This window comes from Callorhinchus milii, unplaced genomic scaffold (assembly GCF_018977255.1).
Source record: "Callorhinchus milii isolate IMCB2004 unplaced genomic scaffold, IMCB_Cmil_1.0 Scaffold29, whole genome shotgun sequence".
Lineage (NCBI taxonomy): Eukaryota > Metazoa > Chordata > Chondrichthyes > Chimaeriformes > Callorhinchidae > Callorhinchus > Callorhinchus milii.
Window position 1 is genome coordinate 4,002,907 of NW_024704770.1, and position 19,539 is coordinate 4,022,445.

The 19,539-nt window shown below is 46.6% G+C and overlaps 1 protein-coding gene across 1 annotated transcript in view; it reads left to right on the plus strand.

Moving 5' to 3' along the window:
• Positions 1-19,322, plus strand: part of LOC103189094 (adhesion G protein-coupled receptor L1) — an 87,375-nt gene extending 68,053 nt beyond the window's left edge. The window contains exons 12-25 of the mRNA XM_042344686.1: positions 248-370; positions 1,355-1,560; positions 1,837-2,010; positions 3,545-3,754; positions 4,130-4,350; positions 4,745-4,811; positions 6,579-6,670; positions 10,175-10,201; positions 13,690-13,858; positions 14,593-14,721; positions 15,720-15,816; positions 17,087-17,215; positions 17,729-17,746; positions 18,372-19,322. Coding sequence (XP_042200620.1) covers positions 248-370; positions 1,355-1,560; positions 1,837-2,010; positions 3,545-3,754; positions 4,130-4,350; positions 4,745-4,811; positions 6,579-6,670; positions 10,175-10,201; positions 13,690-13,858; positions 14,593-14,721; positions 15,720-15,816; positions 17,087-17,215; positions 17,729-17,746; positions 18,372-19,144 — 2,435 coding nt within the window. The 3' untranslated portion in view covers positions 19,145-19,322. The remainder of the gene's footprint in view (positions 1-247; positions 371-1,354; positions 1,561-1,836; positions 2,011-3,544; positions 3,755-4,129; positions 4,351-4,744; positions 4,812-6,578; positions 6,671-10,174; positions 10,202-13,689; positions 13,859-14,592; positions 14,722-15,719; positions 15,817-17,086; positions 17,216-17,728; positions 17,747-18,371) is intronic.
• The last annotated feature ends 217 nt before the right edge of the window (positions 19,323-19,539 follow it).

Sequence of the window (19,539 nt, forward strand, 5' to 3'; positions counted from 1 at the left end):
GGGTGTATCTGTGTATGTCTGTGCTATGTGTGTGTGCTGTGTATATGTGCTGGGTGTGTGTGTGACCTATGTGTGTGTATGTGCTGTGTGTATATGTGCTGTGTGTATATATGCTGTGTGTCTGTGCTGTGTGTATATGCTGCACTGTACTTAGCAAATACGAAATAAATGCTAATCACTTCTCTTTTATTCTCTTTCTCTACCCTCCCCATCTCCCCCCCATTCCCTCTCTCTCACTCCCTCTCAGAGTTGGAGGTGTCTGTGCTGAGCACTGAAGGGAAGGTGACCGAGCTGACATTCCCACACAACTATGTGACAGAGAATTTCATCCAGATTTCACCCAACACCATCAAACAGAACAGCCGCAATGGTGAGTCAGTCACAGGCATGGAGGAGGGATCGCCAACAAACTCGTGACCCAGAGGCAAGAGACTGAGTCAGGCTGTAGATTGGGTGATGGTTCCCTGTTTGACCAGTGTAGTTTAAGTGCTTTTTGCAAGTTATTCATTTGCAGTGAGTACAGTGTGCGGCTCTGAACAGATCAGCAGTTTGCTCATTCTCCCAGTAAATTACCAAGACTGAGCGAGCACTGGCAATGTGTGGAGATGAGAGGAGAGGCAGCACCAGTGAGACACTCATTGTGCAAACTGTTATTTTTAGAGTGCAAACCATGTAGTAGTCAGTGTTCACACAGCTGCAAAGTCCCACAAGAAATAGCTTTCCACCAGTCACGGCCTACTTATTTAAGGACATGGCTCTGCAAATCCCCAAAAACAAAATGCTGCATAATTCATAGTCCAACTCCTCGTAAAAACATCCTGCAGGCAACCACAACTATAATAATAATAAAAATCCTTGCATCTGACACAGAGCCTTTCACATCAGGAGGACATGTCAAAGCGCTTCATAGAATATATTGTACAGTGCAGTGACTGTGTGCGTTATGGGCAAAAGGCAGCCAATTTGCGCACAGCAGTATCTCACAAACAGCCATGGAGTGAGTGTCCAATTTTATCTGGGGGAATGTCGGCCAGGACACCGGGAGAGAGAGAGAAACTCCCTTCTCTTTTCCAAAAGCGCCGCAAGATCTTTAACATCATCTGAACAGGGAACAAGCGGGAGCTCGGTTTACGTCGCAGCTGAAGGAGGTGCCTCTGACAATGCAGCACTCCCCTCAGCTCTGCACTGCAGTGTCAGCCGGCCCAGGACTATATGAGGTCAAAGTTCTGACATGGGGTTGAAACCAACAACCTTCTGACTCAGACGTGAGAGTGCTACTCACTGAGCCAAGCTGACACCAATGAAATGAACTGTCCTTGCTGTCTCCCTAATTCGGGCTGTGTTTATCTTGTAGGAGTTGTGAAGGTGGTATTTGTCCTATACAAAAACCTGGGCCAGTTCCTCTCGACGGAGAATGCCACAGTGAAGATGAGCGGAGCGGTCACTGGCCAGGGCACCTCGGTCATCGTCAACTCCCAGATCATCGCCGCCTCCATCAACAAGGAGTCCAGCCGTGTGTACCTGCAGGATCCTGTCAACTTCACTCTCAGGCACCTCAATGTAAGTCTCCCCTCACCCCGGCCTATGCCAGGAGCGAGGACTCAATTGGGTTCCTGTACAATGGGAAGGGGTACGATGAATTTCATTGTGTACAATAATAATATGTAATAATAATCCTTGCATTTGATATAGCGCCTTATCGTGTTATTAAGACGTCTCAAAACACTTCACAGAATATACTGTGATTGGGAAGGGGTTGATGTATTGGGGTTAATGGGAGGGAATGGGGAGGGGAGTAGATACACTCATTCAAAAAAACATCTGTTTCTCTTTCAGCCAGAAAATAATTTCAACGCTAACTGTTCCTTCTGGAATTATTCGGAACGTTCCATGATGGGCTTTTGGTCCACACAAGGCTGCAAACGGATAGAAACCAACAAAACCCACACCAAGTGTTCCTGCAGACACCTCACCAATTTCGCTGTTCTCATGGCTCACAAGGAGATTGCCGTAAGTCTGTCACGGTGTCCATCCTGCAGCAGTGCCCTAAAGTCGTGGATTAGCAGGGCGGGGAGAGGCGTCCTGTCCGTCCTGTCTTGCCCCCCCACCCCTCCCCCACCAATCCACGACTGATTGTAGACACTGCTGTGCACAATTGACTGACGCATTTCAGCCGCAAAATATAGTCAATTCACTTCAGTATATTCTGTGAACCGCTTTGAGACATTTAGAAGACGTGATAAGGTACTGTACCAAATGCAAGGATTTTTATTGTTGATGTGTAGAGCAGAGGATCGCTGGCCGTGGGGGTGGGTTGTCTCTTTCCATGTGCCTTTTAAACCTGAAGTGAGAGACCATCTTCTGAGGTTCTGCATTCTAGTGTCAGCCATCTATTCATAATGAATAATTCACACCCCAGGAATAAATTACAATGCTTAATCCTTCCACTTGGGTTCCAAAAGGTTTAAATAATATATAAAATGTAATTCATGATTTATTAATAAATGGGATAAATAAGATTGGGTGGGGGTACAGAAGCAAGAGACCCAGGGTTTTTAAGTGTTGTGTTTGCTTCTATGTTACTGCTGAAGCTCAGAAGGATGATCACCAGAATGATACCAGGGCTTAAAGGGTTAAAGGATGAGAACATATTGGTAAAATAAACTTGGTCTGTATTCCCTTGAGTTTAGAAGGTGATCTGATTGAGGTGTTTAAAATGATAAAGGGATTTGATAGTCTAGCTACAAAGAAACTGTTTCCTCTGGTGGGAAAATCCGGAACAAGGGGGCATCAACTTAAAATTAGAGCCAGGCCATTTAGGAGTGAAATCAAAAGCAGTTTTCACCCAAAGGCTAGCGGAAATCTGGATCTCTATCCCAAAAGGCTGTGGATTGTTGCTGGATCTATTCACATTGTCAAGACTGAGGTGGATAGATGTTTGTTAGATCAGGGGATCAAGGGATACGGGGCAAAGGCAGGTAAATTGAGTTGAGGTACAGATCAGCCATGATTTAAAAAGCAGCTCAATGCAGTGATGGGGGGATCTTTGGGCGGGGGTTCTGTAGGTGATGAGATCAGATGGCCGAAGGGTCTTCTTCATCCAAACCCACCTTGTGTCAGCCTGGCTCAATGGATAGCGCTATCGCCTCTGACTCAGAAGGTTGTCGGTTCAACCAATAATATAGATAATTGATACAGCGCCTGTGCATGTGTCATATCAAAATGCTTCACAGGATTTGCTGTAAAGTGCGGTGACTGTATTTGGAGGCCAATGCAACAGCCAATTGCTCACATCATTGTCCCCACAAACAGTTGTGGATTGAGTAACCCAATTTTTTTTTGTAAGGTTTATTACCCCCGGAAAGCGATCCATCAAACAACTAACATCCAGGTTCCTACTTACTGATAGTTAACAGAGGGTGTGTGTGGAGTAACAAAACTTGTCTAAGGTTTTACCCTGACCCGCCCATGAATCGAATCCGGGTCCTCTCGCGTGCGAGGAGAGTGCTCTATAGGATCCTCACTGTGATATCTCCCTCTTCAGTATAAGGACCATATGCACCGCCTGCTGCTGTCTGTCATCACCTGGGTGGGCATCGTGATTTCCCTCGTCTGCCTGGCCATCTGTATCTCCACTTTCTGCTTCCTGCGAGGACTACAGACCGACCGCAACACCATTCACAAGAACCTCTGTATCAACCTCTTCATCGCAGAACTCATCTTCTTGATCGGCATCAATAAGACACAGTACCAGGTGTGTGCCGGGCCGGGTCAGAGGGGTGAGAACTGGGGGTTAAATATATCGGTGTCAAGGGCTAATAGATGGACGTCAAGGGCGAGTAAATGGGTTTCAATTTTTGGGTTAAGGGTCACCAACTTTCTTGTTTATAACACCTTATCACACAGAAATATTAATTCATAGGTCAATAGTGACTGGTTGTAGACAAACATGTCATCCATTTGATCACAGCAAGTTCCTGCAAACAACCATAAAGTTAATGAACAATTTTCATGGGTGGGTGGGGGGCGAATTGTTGGCCGCATTCCCTCCCCCCCCCCCCCCAACAACAGCACCGCGGGATTTTTATTGGGCTGTGGACTACACTCACACACTGTCGTCTCCTGTCAGATTATCTGCCCGATCATCGCTGGCTTCCTACATTTCTTCTTCCTGGCCGCCTTCTCCTGGATGTGTCTGGAGGGGGTGCACCTGTACCTAATGCTGGTGGAGGTGTTTGAGAGCGAGTTCTCCAGGAAGAAGTACTATTACCTGTGTGGCTACTGCTTCCCGGCTCTCGTGGTCGGCATCTCGGCCGCCGTGGACTACAGGAGCTACGGCACCGAGAAGGCGTGAGTCAGGCCCCGCCTCTCACCAGGTCTAACCCTACCCTTTGCTATCTGCCCCGAAACTCTGTCACTCTCTCAATCTATCCCTCCGCCATCTTCCCAATCTTCAGATCGTGACTGACCTTCCTCTTCGACTGTGCCTGCGGTCACCTCCCTAATCTCCCCAGCTCAGTGTCGTGTTCCGCCACTATCAAGCGCTCTGGGACGCTACCCTGCGTGAGGGGAGCTGTGTAAATGCAAGTTGCTGTTGACTGTGCTCCCTTTTTGTCAATAAATCGGTCCCATTTTTCCAATTCCCTGTTGACTTTCTAGTCAATGTTTCATTCTTTCACCTCCTGTTATCTCTCTCTCTATCTTTCTGCCCCCCACCCCCTCCCCCCTACACACACACACACAGATGCTGGTTACGGATGGACAGCTACTTTATCTGGAGTTTCATCGGGCCTGTGTCCTTTGTTATTATGGTAGGTGCAATGCAATGCAAATTCCTTTGTTTCCTTTGTGCTTTGGCAGGTGTGTATCATATGCATGTATGTGTACTTGACGTGTGATTGGTTGCGTGTGTGCCCGATCATGGGTGTGTACATATGGAGCAAATTTTCAGAGTGGTTAGAAAGTGGAACGCCTGCTGAGAGCGGTGGTTGAGACAGAATCTATATTGGCTTCAAAAGGGAACTAGACACATACCCAAAAAGGAATCAACTACAGGATGTGGAATGGGGAAAGGGCGGGAAAATTAAGATGAAAGGATCGCTATTTTAAAGAGCCATTTACAGACACAAGAGGCTTGAAAGATCTTCTAGATTTCTGGGGTTCTATGGTAGGATGTTAGGGTTCATATGCAGTGCAAATTTACATTTATATAGCAGTGCAAGGACATCCCCCCAATGCCCTTAACAATCCTCCCTCGCAATGATAACACAATATAATATAATGGAAGATTGAGATCAAATAGACCAGGGGAGTCTTCAACCAAACATCTCTTGTGATCTGGGGCTTATTTGTATGGAGCTCGTGAGGCTGAGAGGGGATAAGACAGAGGTGTATTAGATGCTGGAGGCTAACTTGGGGTGCACAGGGAAAGATGTGAAGGCACAGTTTTAAAATCTGAGGATGTTATTGACAGAGCGAGCTGGGATGTGGGATTCTCTCTGTCGGGTGTGGGAGGCGGCAGTTAGGTGCACATTCAACAACAACAGAACAACAAGAAAATTACATTTATAGAGTGCCTTTCATGTTGGGAGGACGTCCCAAGACGCTGTACAGTCAGAGGTCAGGACATGGGGGAGGGGTGAGGGAAGGCAGAGAGGTGGGAGGGCGACCGAAGGCACGATCGAAGAGGAGGGTTTTGACACCAGCCTTGAAGGAGGCAAGGGAGGAAGCGAGGCGAAGGGACTGTTGAATGGAATACCAGAGTATGGGGGCAGAGAGGCTGAAAGCCCGGCGACCGATGGTAGGGCGGGTCGGGCAGGAGACATGGAGCAGCCGGAGCCCACTGAATAGAGGGAGCGGACAGGTTGGTAGGGAGTCAGTAGGTCAGAGAGGTAGGAGGGGTCAAGGCCATCGATGGCCTTGAAAGTGAGGACGAGGATCTTGAACTCGATCCTCTGAGGGATGGGGAGCCAGTGGAGTCAGGCGAGGGTGGGAATGATGGGGTCACAGAGCCTGGTGGGCGAGAGTACACGAGTCTGGTTCAAAACCAGACTGTACACAGGGTTAAGAGAGAATCAACTTGAGGGATGGGGGGCAAAAGCCGGGATATCGAACTAGGGATGGGCAGTCGCGTGGCTCTAAATAAGAGTCCTGTAGCATAGTAGTAAGCGCGCTCGTCACGCAAGCGAGAGGACTGGGTTCCATTCCCGAGCACGGTTAACTCGTTTCCTTACTCCACACACACACATCTATTTACCCAGCAGTAAGTAGGAACCCGCTTGTTAGTCGAATGGCGGATCGCTTTCAGGGGTTAATAATCCCTTCAAAAAGATAATAATAATAATTTGGTCACTCATTCAACGACTGTCAATGCGCAAATAGCTACTGTGTTTCGCCCACAAAATACAGTCACTCCACTTTACAATATATCCTGTGAAGGTGCGTCTCAACAACATGATAAGGTAAATGCAAGGATTATTATTATCACTATTATAAACACCAGCCAGACTGTATGGTTGAATGGTCTGTTTCTGAGCTGTACTCTCTGTGAATCATTGATTCTTGTCTCTCACTGTCAGATTAACCTAGTTTTCCTGATGATCACTCTCCAACGGATGATTCGTAACACAAACACCCTGAAACCTGATTCCAGCCGCCTGGAAAATATCAAGTAAGTGAATGTTCGCCTCAAGACTTTTTTCTTCGACCGCGCCTTCGGTCATCTTCCCTCCTACACAATCGCCTTCCCCTCCACCCTCTCTGATCCCAACCCCCAGCTCGGGTACAAACCCTTCAATCTCCAGCACCTTGAGACGTCCTCTCAAAGTGAATGGGCTTTGTAAATGCAATTTGTTTTTGTTCTACATGCGAGTCTAGCAGGGTGTGGGGGAGGGGGTGTCACTGCAATGTCGGGAGCATTGAAGAACTGTGACTCGATGATCTGGCTCTCCCACCCTCTCCCACAGCTTTGAAGAAGTAAATTAAGAAAATGCAACAAGTTGTGCGCCTGCGAAAGTGCTCTCAGCTTTCTCCTCACTTTAGGATCTGCCAAGAGCTGATTGCTATGGTATTCTGATGGGCAATGGCATCTATTGCTTGTTTCTGATGGGCATTGCCATCTATTGCTTGTTTCTGATGGGCAATGCCATCTATTGCTTGTTTTTGATGGGCAATGCCATCTATTGCTTGTTTTTGATGGGCAATGCCATCTATTGCTTGTTTCTGATGGGCAATGCCATTTATTGCTTGTTACAACAACAACAAAATTATATTTATAGAGCGCCTTTCACGTCGGGAGGACGTCCCAAAGCGCTGAACAGTCAGATGTCGGGGCCCGAGCATGGGGGAAGGGTGGTGTAGGGGTGAGGGAAGGCAGAGAGGTGGTAGGGAGACCAAAGGCACGGTCGAAGAGAAGGGTTTTGAGACTGGCCTTGAAGGAGGCAAGGGAGGAAGCGAGGCAAAGGGACTGTGGGATGGAGTTCCAGAGGGTGGGGGCAGAGAGGCTGAAAGCCCGGCCACTGATGGTAGGGCGGGTCGGACGGGAGACATGAAGCAGGCAGGAGCCTAATGAACAGAGGGAGCGGGCAGGTTGGTAGGGAGTCGTCAGGTCAGAGAGGTAGGAGGGGGCAAGGCCATGGATGGCCTATTGCTTGTTTCTGATGGGCAATGCCATCTATTGCCTGTTACTGATGGGCAATGTCATCTATTGGTTATTACTGAAGGGCAATGCCATCTCGTGGCTGTTACTGACCTAACCTGTCATTGGCTTGAAGCGTTATGTTGATGGGTTGGACAATGTTCCTGGAAGGAATGCGTTGAGGGAGTTACTTGTCATTGTCAGATTGAGTCTTAAGAATTCTGAAACTCCACCTAGTCTTAGCCTCTATTATGTGCCGTGCAGTGTAGTGATTGTGTAATTGTAGGCAAACATGGCAGCCCAATTGAACACAGCAATATCCCACAGCCAGCCATGGAGTGAGTGGCCAATTTTAGCTAGGGGATTGTTGGCCAGGACACTGGAAGAGAGAAACTCCCTTTTCTTTTTGAATAGCGCCACAGGATCTTTAACATCCACCCAACAGGACACAGACAGGAAGCTCAGTTTAGTGTCACGTCCGAAGGATGGTGTCTCCAACAATGCAACACCCCCCCAGCGCTTCATTGGAGCATCAGCTTAGACTATGTGATTCCAAGTCCCAATGTGGGACTTCAACCCACAACCTTCTGACTCAGAGACGAGAGAGAGCTACCACTGTATCAGGCTGACACACACTGTACCAGGATAGCACACTGCGCTGACATTAAACTATCATAAATTTAGCAATTTTAAAAAGAAAGGTGGTTCAGTAAGACAAAGATCCCAGAACAATCCCTTTGGCTGCACCAAGACAGTAGAACAAGGGGACACAGGTTTAGAGTTGCAAAGGGGTAATTTCAGGCCAGACACAAGGAAGTTTTTCTTTACCTAGACATTAATTAACACCTGGAACAGGATTCCAGGAAGTGGAGTTGAGACCAGGACGCTGGGATTCATTTAAAAAGCAACTTGATAAATGTAAATTGTATTGTGATCTTGTAAAAAGGAAGACATTACCATTTATTTGGAAGCGCTATTACCTAGTGGTGCGTAATACAGTTCATTCCAGAGAGAGAGAAGGAAGTAACTGCATTCACTGTGAGAGGAATGAGGGTTCTGTACACTGACAGTGGGTGCCATTAATACACATACAAGAGCTTAATAAATAATCCCAAATAAACAATAATTATCCTTGGGTCAAATACAGCACCTTTCAAGTCAGTAGTGCATATCAAAATACTTACAGTATTTACAGTAATTAATGATCCTTGCATTTGATATAGCTCCGCATCACAATGTCAAAATGTTTCAAAGCGCCTTAGTGTATTTACTATAAAAATGGTTTTCACTGTGAATTTTGTGGGCAAAACATGGTAGCCAGTTTGCGCACAGAAATATCCCACAAACAGCCATGGAGTGAGGGACCAATTTTATTCAGTTTTTATTTGCCAAGCCTTGTGTGTGTGTAAGAATGTGACAGACATACCATGTAAAGTTATGTTCACTGGACCTTACATTAGCCACAAAGTGCCTGTCAGTTCTCTGACAGCGGCTGCGTTGTTAGGCGGGGATTGTGAACTGAAGTCTCTGAAGCCCATCTGTGAGCTGCAACAAAGGGTGATGATTGAAGCAGCTCACATCTTTGAAGGTGGAATGATTTCTAAGTGATTGTCCAGGGCAATATTGTGTCTGCATCACCTTTTTCAAATAATGGCTTGTCACTCTCCACCCCGTTGGCTTGGTGCCTTGTTAGTGCCATCACTCAGCCCTAAAGCACAGAGCAGAAGGCAAAAGCCAGTAGGTAGGGGCAGCTCCAAAAATATAGTCAATTCACTTTGCAGTATATACTGCAAAGTGCTTTGAGACGTCTCGAAGACATGATAAGGCGCTATATCAAATGCAAGGATTATTATTATTATATCGCACGTTAGAGGTTCCCGTCTGTGCTATTGTGGGAGATGTGGGCAGAGTATGGACTCGCAGCTTCTGACGAGGAGTTAATAGCTGGCAATTCCGCGCATCGTTAACTAACCTCCCGCTTGGTGATGTTTCCCTTCTCTTGCCACATGCGAGAGGCATAAAGACGTTAGCAATGGCAGTGCACAGCTACCTGTCTGGACGATTCATCTTCTCTAAATGTACAGCTTTAATCTCTCATATTGCATACAATTAAATCTCACTGCTGGGTGCCTTGGCAAGACCTCTCCTACTCCAGGACACTGGGTAGGGATCTTTAATGTCCACCTAGCTCAGGTAGTAGCTCAGGTTAATCTCATCTGAAGGACAACACTTCCAACCATGCAGTGCTTTTTCGCCCCCCCCGCTAAAATATATTGGAATGTCAGCCTGGACTACATGGAATCCTGATGTGGGGAGTTTAGAACCCACGACCATCTGACTCAGAGACGAAAGTGCGATCGACTGAGCTGGGTGAACGCACAGTGGCTGAGCCAGGCTGACGCTGTTGCCCTTTCCAATTGGAGGGAGGGCCTTTTGCCGTGATGTAACAGGATTTGAGTTACACAGAGCTGCTGAGAACCCTGTGGCTTATGCCCACTGAGGCTTTATCTAATGGAATCCTTTTCTTTGCTTCTGTAGATATGAGGACTACAAACCATTTCTCAAGTAAGAGTCTAGTGTTACAATATCAAACTGAGCACTTGGGTTACATTATCCTGGGCTTACTTTGTTGACAATAATAATAATTCTCCTTACATTACAGTGGTAAGAGCAGTCGCTTTGCAAGTGAGAGACCCGAGTTCAATTCCAGGCAGGGCGAAACCTTGGGCAAGTTTCCTTACTCCACACGCCTAATAATAATACCTCCAAAAAACAAAAACAATAATAAATTGTTCATTTTCAATCCACGACTGTTTGTGGGACATTGCTGTGCGCAATTGGCTGCCGCGTTCGCCCACAAATATACAATCAATTCACTTTACAGTGTGTTCTGTGAAGCACTTTGGGACGTCCTCCAGACGTGAAAAGCGCTATATCAAATGCAAGGATTATTATTATTATTACATTTGAAACGGGGCTTTTAACGTCAGGAGGACATCTCAAAGCGCTTCACAGGACAGACTGTAAAGTGACAGCGACTGTATTTTTTGTGAGGAACGTGGCAGCCAGTTTGTGTACAGCGATGTTTCATAAACAACCATCCACTGCACTGAATGCAAAACGTATTAATTTATTATAAACAAACAAACAACCCTCGTGTTCCATATAGCCCCTATCACCTTGAAACATGCCAATGGGCTTCGCTGGGAATGGCTGTCAACTTTAGTGACTGTGTATTTTGTAGGAAAGTGCAATAACCAATTTTGAGCTGTGAAGCAACGTCCCACGAACCGAGTTAAGTAAAATGACTGGTTTATCTGGAGGATTGTTGGCCAGGAAACTTCCCTCTTCCGATAGCGTCACTACTCCTGTGGCCTGATTTTGGAGCCTCATCTGAAGAAGCTCATAGTCCAAGCTGACTCTCCAATGCAGTGCTGGAGTTTGTTGTACTGTTGGAGACACTGTCCTTCGGACAAGACATTAAATCAGGGTCCCGTCTGCGTGTTCAAATAGATATTAAAAGATCCCGCGGTGCTATTCGAAAAGAGAAGGGAGGTTCTCTCTCCCGTGTCCTGGCCAACAATCCCCCAAATCATTGGTCACTTGCTGTTTCTGGGCTTTTGCTGGGCACAATTGGCTGCCATGGTTTTCCTACAAAATACGGTCACTGCACTTTACAGTATCTCCTGTAAAGCGCTTAGATATATCTTTCCAACATGTTAAGATGCTATACCAAATACAAGGTTTATTATTATTATTTTATTATTGAGAGGTGTCAGTCTTAATCAGACGAGAGTCAAGCAGTTTCTGCACTGTGGGACGTCTTTCCGATGTGAAGAGCGCTATACAAGTGTAATTTATTGTTGTTTCCAAAGTTAGCAGCAGAGTGGCTGCAGTTGTGTGGGGAGTGGTGGCAGCAAGAAGGGTGGAGAGCTGGGGGCCTGTGTTTGTTGAACAAAGGTGATGGGGGCAGCTCAAAAAAGTCAATACAGACTATATAAAAGTGTTCACTGTTAACATCAGCTGTCCCCTCCTGGTGTCCTGGCCAAAAATGCTCCAAATAAAATTGGTCAGTCACTCCATAGCAGTTTGTGAGACATTACTGTGTGCAATTGGCTGCCATATTCGCTTATAAATACACAGTCACTCCACTTCACAGTAAATCCTGAGAAGCACTTTGGGATGTCCTTCCAATGTGATAAGGCGCTATACCAAGATAGGAGGATTATTACTGTAGTGAATGGAACCCATCAGATAAGATGTGTTAAACCAAGGTCCTATTTGACTGTTCTTCTGGTGAATGTTAAAGATCCAGCGGCTTTGGAAAAATGTAGGGGTGAACTGGCTGACATTCCCCCCAGATAAAATTGGTCATCCACTTTGTGGTTGTTAGTGGGGTGTTGTGTTTGTGTAAATTTGCCTACAAAGTCTACATTTACCAGTAAATCCTGTCGAGACTTTTGAAAGGTCTTGATGATGTGATAAGTTACTGTATCAAATGCTATTATTATTATTAATAATCAAAGCATAAACTTTGGTGATCAATTAACCCATCCCAGCCTGGCCTCTCCATTGTGTCCATCTCACTAGCTGGTCTAATCATCTGATCGGGTCTCCATCAGACAATGGATGGAGTGTTTACCTTTGAGAATGGAGATAGGAACGATTTGCCGTGTCATTCGGTGCCTCTTGTGAATTGCTTCTGTCAGTCTTGAGTATTTGAAAGCTTTGGGAATGCGCATCCACAGCTGATTCTCTGGTCGGCTGGTTGAGGATGGGGCGTGGCCTCAGTGTTGGAAGTTCAGAGATACCTAAGTCGATGCAGTGCATTATTGGCGGTCCCGTCCTTCAGATGAGACATTAAACCGAGCTCCCCATCTGTGCCCTATTCAGGTGGATGTTAAAAGATCCAATAGCTATTGTAAAAGAGAAAAGTTTCTCTCTCCCAGTATCCTGGCCAACAATACTCCAGATAAAATTGGTGACTCACTTCATGCCTGTTTGCATGACATTGCTGGGTGTAAATTGGTTGCATTCAACCACAAATCAAACAGTCACACCGCTTTACAGTAAATCCTGTGAAGCACTTTAGGACATGAAAGGTGCTGTACCAAAGGAAATATTATTATTATTTACTGGCTCAGCAGTGACACCAGTAATAATCCTTTCAAATTTGTTTTAAAAGTAAATAAATAATAATTTGATCACTCAGTCTACGACTGTTTGTGGTACACTGTTGCGGACAATCGGCTTCCGCTTTTCGCCCATAAAATATACAGTCAATTCACTTTACAGTATATTAATGCCAAATCAAATGCAAGGATTATTATTATTATTACTTTTATAATCGATCAATGAATCAAGTACACCCTTGTCCTTGTGTTGGGTTCCTTGTTATGTTCAGTGGTTTTGAGGCATTAGTTTGACATTGTCATAATAATTCTAGCATCTGATTCAGCATGTTTCATACCGGAAGGACATCTCAAAGTACTTCAGAGGGATTTATTGTAAAGTGTAGCAACTGTATGTTTTGTGGGGATACCAAAGGGATTAATGGATATGTTCCTATGATTGTAGCCTTGGGATATGATGTGCTTGGGAGAGAAGGTGATGTGTAGACAATGGAGAAGTAGAAGTTTTGAGAGGGGATGAGCATAAATGCGTTCAGCCTTGTAGTTTAGCTTATTCACTAGGATGTGAAGAATGAGCAATCTAAGACTGCTGTAAAAGGAGATATTCAGTGTCAATGCCCTCACACTGTAAGGTCTTCAAATCCACCTTCGATGCCCATCACCCTGAATAGTACAGCAAACAACACACAATGGGTAACCATTCAATACACTTTTTATACACTGACCCCTTTGTGTTATTCTACACATCCTTGGTGTCCCTGTCTTTATGTTTTATATATGCTGCATACATGGCGTATTATCCAGCCTGGCTCAGTTGTAATCAGTAGAAGCCTGTACACTTCACTGATCTTGTGATAATGTGAAGATCTTGTGATTGATTTGTAATATCCTACAATCTGTGATCTCTGTTTCTTGTTTCAGATCCTGGGCCTTGGGTGCCATCACCCTCCTTTTTCTCCTGGGTCTGACCTGGGCTTTCGGCTTGATGTTTATCATTGAGGAATCCATTGTCATGGCTTATCTCTTCACCACCTTCAATGCTTTCCAGGGAATGTTCATCTTTATTTTTCATTGTGCTCTCCAAAAAAAAGTAAGGAATTTCCACTTTACCCTATGGTCAGACAAGTGTCTGACACATGCAGAAACATCACTGTGCTTAAGAGCATTCAAACTAGACTGAGAGTTCCATACATCCCACCGATATAGGGAATTTCTTGTGTCTGGAATGGAACGCTCTCTCTCCTTTTTCTCTCGCTCTCTCTCTCTGGAGGGACACAAACTGCTTACCTAATGTCGGAAAGTATTAGGTGCAAGCATCAAAAGAGTTACACTTGGGTGTAACTTCTGGAGTCTAATCAGCTAAACCCGCATAGCTTGTCATTGAGAGCTCTGCCTGCCAAGCTTTCCTATTGCGTGTCCAACTAGGACCACCCTACCCATCCAGGGCTTTGACTTGCAGGGTTAACAGGAGGTGAGTGGGAAGAGTGCTCCCAGTGTCTGGTCTGCCCTTCAAAGATGTCAGAGTTTAAGCAGCCTGTCTGCAAGCCAATCGAGGTAGATTCCAGGTGCTGGCTGTACAAATGTGTAAATAGTTTAGTAACTGTCCCAGTTGCACCAATGATTATAGGAACTCTGCATGTTTGTGTTGCCACATGCGTCCGCTTTCAATTTGTAGATCAATATATTTCCTGATTTTCTTAAGTTCCTTATTTAATTTACTCTAATCACTTAGGATGGCCAGATCAATAATTATTACTACTATTATTGTCATTATTATTACTATGATTAATGTCTATGCTGTAACCCGATGTGTTGCCCCGTTAGGTGCACAAGGAGTACAGTAAATGCCTGCGACATGCACACTGCTGTAGCCGGCCTGCCACCGGCGTCTCTCACAGCTCCATGAAAGCATCCAGCATCAGGAACAGCAGCCGATACTACACTGGTACTCAGGTACAGAGCACGGCAGCAAGCCGGAGGATGTCCGAAAAGGTTATTTTACACAGGGTCCCTGTGGGTTCATGTGTTTATGTGTGCATATCCTCAGACGATTGCTGGTTTGGCGAGGAAAGGAGAAACGAGAAAGGCAAGGAGGAATTAGATGATTTACGCTGCATGGCCATCTGTAACCAGACCTGGGTTATCTTTACACCCTTCCCAATTTAAAAGGAAACTCAATCCCTACTTTAGGGAGAGGGGAATAGAGGGGTCAAAACAAACTGGTTTCCATGCAGTAAGTTCTGCCATATGGAGCGCTCTTCTGAGGACCTTGTGCCGTGTCCAGTGTCCGCTTCACTGTGTCAGTCCTGTGCCTCTTGCGTCTTTTTACTGATTTCCTTTTATGAAGGTTTGGTTCACACCAACGCAACACTGAGGAGCTTTCGGCCTCCCCTCCCCCTCCTGCCTGTTACACCACATTTCAGCCTCATCTCTGTATCAACACATGTGCTGCACATATCGACACAACATCAATTCATCTGCCTCACACAACCCTCCACACACACAGGCACTCACACATCCGCTCACAAGGTCCGGGATAAGGTGGGCCACAGTATTTGGTTACCACGGGTGGTGGGGGGGCTTTACGCACATGACCCGTGAGGAGACGCGATGGAAGAGCTGTTCTCTGACACCAAGTGTGTGTTACACACCAATATCTCATCACCCTGAACACAGCCCAGCCAAGCCCCTCCCACTACCTGAACAAGCCCCTCCCACTCCCTAACAAGCCCCCCCACTACCTGAACAAGCCCCTCCCACTCCCTAACAAGCCCCTCCCACTACCTGAACAAGCCCCTCCCACTAGCCCAGCCAAGCCCTCCCACTCCCCACCACTCCAATCCCAGGCCATGCCCCCTACTCCAGCCAATCTCCGTGCTCCTCCCCCCACGTACCGAATGGATGATCTGTTCCCTGTGTTAACCTCACCGTCAGTCTCTCTCCATCGACAGAGTCGTATCAGGAGGATGTGGAACGATACCGTGAGGAAACAATCCGAGTCGTCTTTCATGGCTGGTGACATGAACAGCTCCCCGAGCCTGAACCGAGGTCAGTGTCTGAGCGGCCACAATCAGGAGGTTGTGGGTCCAGCCTAGGGAGTGTTCAGCTCAGTGTCCAGCCTGACACTCGACACTGCCATGTCAGAGCCATTCACCCCAGCTTTACACTGTCCCCAACACCACAGTTTAAGCTTATTAATTCTTTATTATAAATGTGAAGCCTACCTTCACAATCCCTGAAGTCCTGTTACTGTAACGCTGTGTGGAGCTGCTCCCGCGGAGCTTGTCAGCCTTAGCGCTGCTTCTCTTACCGGTTTTCCACCTTCAGCTATTCACAGCAGCTACAGTGTGAGGAATCGGTGTACAGTGTGAGGAGTCGCTCTCTCAGGACCAGTCACGTATTAACTAACAGCGCTGCATTTCCCGCTTTTATACTGTGCTGTTGGCGCATGCGTAACTGTCCTTTAATCTAAATAAACTTTAATCTAATTTTTGTCTTTTGGGTTTATTTAAAATTTGTGCTGTTTGGTAATAATCCTTTCAAAAAATATTTAAAAAATAATAATAACGTGGTCACTCGCTCCACGGCTGTTTGTGGGACACTGCTGTGTGCAATTGGCTGCCATGTTTCTCCCTCAAAGCACAGTCACTGCACTTTACAGTATATTCTGTGAAGTGCTTTGAGACGTCTCAAAGAACATAATAAGGCGCTATATCAGATGCAAGGATTATTATTACAATTATATGTAGTTAGATATTATTAAATAAGGAACTCCTATAATTAAATAATAAATAATGTATCATATTTTAGAATTATACTATTTTAATTATTATCTGTAACTATAAATAGGTATACTGTCAAGTGTAGTGACTATGTATTTTTTGGGTGAAATGCGGCAGCCAGCACAGCACAGCAGCTTCCCACAAACAGCCATGGTGCAAATGACCAATTTTATTTGGAGAATTGTTGACCAGTACACCGGAAGGGAAAATCTCCCTTTACTTTTTGACTAGCGCCGCGGGATCGTTAATGTCCACCTAAACAGGCAGTTTAGGTTTAACGTCTCATCCAAAAGGACGGCGTCTCTGACAATACAACACTCCCCCAGCACTGATTGAAGCGTCAACTTAGACTATGTGATTCCAAGTTTTGACATGTGGCTTGAACCCACAACCTCCTGACTGAGAGGCAATAGTGCTACCACTGAGCCAGGCTGACATACATCGACTGAGCCGGGCTGACACACAGACACAGCGACTGAGCCGGGCTGACATACAATACAAGTTATATATTATAATGAGCAGTGCTTTCTCTCCAGGGACGATGGGGAACCACCTGCTGACGAATCCGGTGCTCCAGCCTCGCTCGGGGGCCAGTCCGTACAACACGCTGCTTGCAGAGTCTGTGGGCTTCACTGCTCCCTCCCCCACCGTCTTCAGCTCCCCAGGTACACAGCTCTATACACCCTGACCCTATACACACTGACCCTATATACCCTAACCCTATACCCCCTGAGCTTATGCACTCTCACTCTGTAACTCTCACCTTGTACACTCTCACCCTGTACACTCTGACCATATACACCTTGACCTTATACATCCTCACCTTCCCAGCCTCGACCATGAGATCCTATAACTCCAGTACTGGGGTTGTAAGACTGCAGTTATAGGATCTCTTTGACTGTGCTTCCCCCTTTATCGGCTCCTATCCCCATTACTCGGGTATCCAGGTGTGATGTGAAACTCAGCCATGCTCTGGTGGGTGGTGTCAGTGTAGACTGTGTTATGTTTGTATTTTGGGGCACTGTTTGGTATGTTTAACTCGCAACTCGATTGAGGGTGACTGAGATGAACTTTGTGATCTTAATTATGCTACTGTTTATTTTCCCCCCTATCCCTCTCTTTACCCTCTCTCTCTCTCTCTCTTCCCCACCTCTCCCTCCCTAAATGCTACGGCGTAGGAACTTACAGAGAGACAAGTAAGAAAGCCACATTTTAGCTTACCTTTGAGTATATTTTAACAGTGTGGATGATATGGGGTCATTTTTAATAATAATACTTGCATTTGATACTGCGCCTTTCACATGGTCTCAAAGCACTTCACATTGATTGCACTGTTTCTCTCTCTCCCAATGTCCTGGCCAACAATCCTCAGATAAAATCAGTTGCTGCTATGTGAAACACTTTATGGGAAAGCTGCTGTATCTAAAGGAAACATTATTATTAAAGATTAGAGGGAGGGAGATCCAATGTTTAGGAGGCTCTCTCACTCTTTCTCATAGTCTTTCTCACTCGTTCTTACTCGCTTTTTCACTCTGCCTGATCCCTCTCACTCTCAGCCTCTCTCTCCTTCTCTCACTCTTTTGCTCGCGCTCTCTTATGCTCTTTCTCACGCTCTCTCTCTCGCACTCTTTCTCTTGCGTTCCTTCAATAACTCGCTCTCACACTCATCCATTCACTCCCACTCTGTCTCTCGAACACTCTCTCACTCTCTAACTCTCACGTTTTCTCTCTCTCTCTCTGTCTCACGCTCTCTCTCTCTCTCTGTCTCACTCTCTCTTGCACTCTAAGTCTCTCTCTGTCTCTCTCTCACGCTCTCCACAGAGCACCTGGCAGGCAGCGGGCGGGACGTGTGCCCAATGGACACGCTCCCGCTCAACGGCAACTTCAACAACAGCTACTCGTTCCGCAACGGGGAGTTCGGGGCTGATGGGGCGCCACTAGCTGAGTGCCGGCGAAACCTGAACCTGAACCTGAGCGACGCCGCCTTCGAGAAGATGATCATCTCTGAGCTGGTCCACAACAACCTGCGCTCGGGGGGCAAGGCCCTGGGGGTGGAGCCGGGGGGGGGCGCTGGCGTGGGCACAGCCGTTGGCAGCAGTGAGGACGACCCCATTGTGACGGACGCCCCCTCCCACGACGAGAACATGGAGATGGAGCTGATGTACAAAGCGCTGGAGGAGCCGCTGCTGCTGCAGAGAGCACAGTCACTGCTGTATCACAGCGACCCCGAGTTGGAGGAGGCCGGCAGCTACACAGGGGACATGGCAGAGGCCGAGAGCCTGGAGCGCCCCCTGCAGTCCCCACACAGAGACTCCATGTACAACAGCATGTCCAACCTCAGAGACACGTCCTACCCTGACAGCAGCCCCGAGGGGGTGGGAGAGAACCTGCCCCACTCCCAGCCTCACCCGGAAGTCTTCTACACCAACAGGCCCAACCTGCCCGTGTTCAGGAACCAGCTACAAGCTTATTACCACCAGGCCCCACGCAGGGGCAGCAGCAGTGACACACACCAGGGCTTTGTGGTGTCGGTCAGTGAGGCCTCAGCACCAGCCGAGGGTGATGGACAAATGCAGTTGGTGACAAGCCTGTGAGAGACGCCGAGGCCACAAAGCCAGGACCGCAGTTTACGGGATTTTAAAGCCAGAAAAACAAGGGGCCGTGACTGGCTTGTACAGAGGACCCACTTTGTTTTGTTTGAGCAGGGGGGGCTTGCAATTTCTTATTTCCTTTCCATTTTTCCTTGTCTTATTAATATTCGTTTCGCCCACAAAACAGTCTCTCCTGTGAAGCGCTTTGAGACGTCTCGACGACTTGATAAGGCGCTATATCAAATGCAAGGATTATTATTATTTTTATGTGTGTAGGGCAGACAAGTTGGGCAGTCTGCTGCTTAAATGACTACCTCCGCACTATTTGTTTGGTTGGGATTTTTTCCCCCCTTCCTTCCCCCAACTTTCCTGCTCTCTCCCCACACCATCCCAGCTCT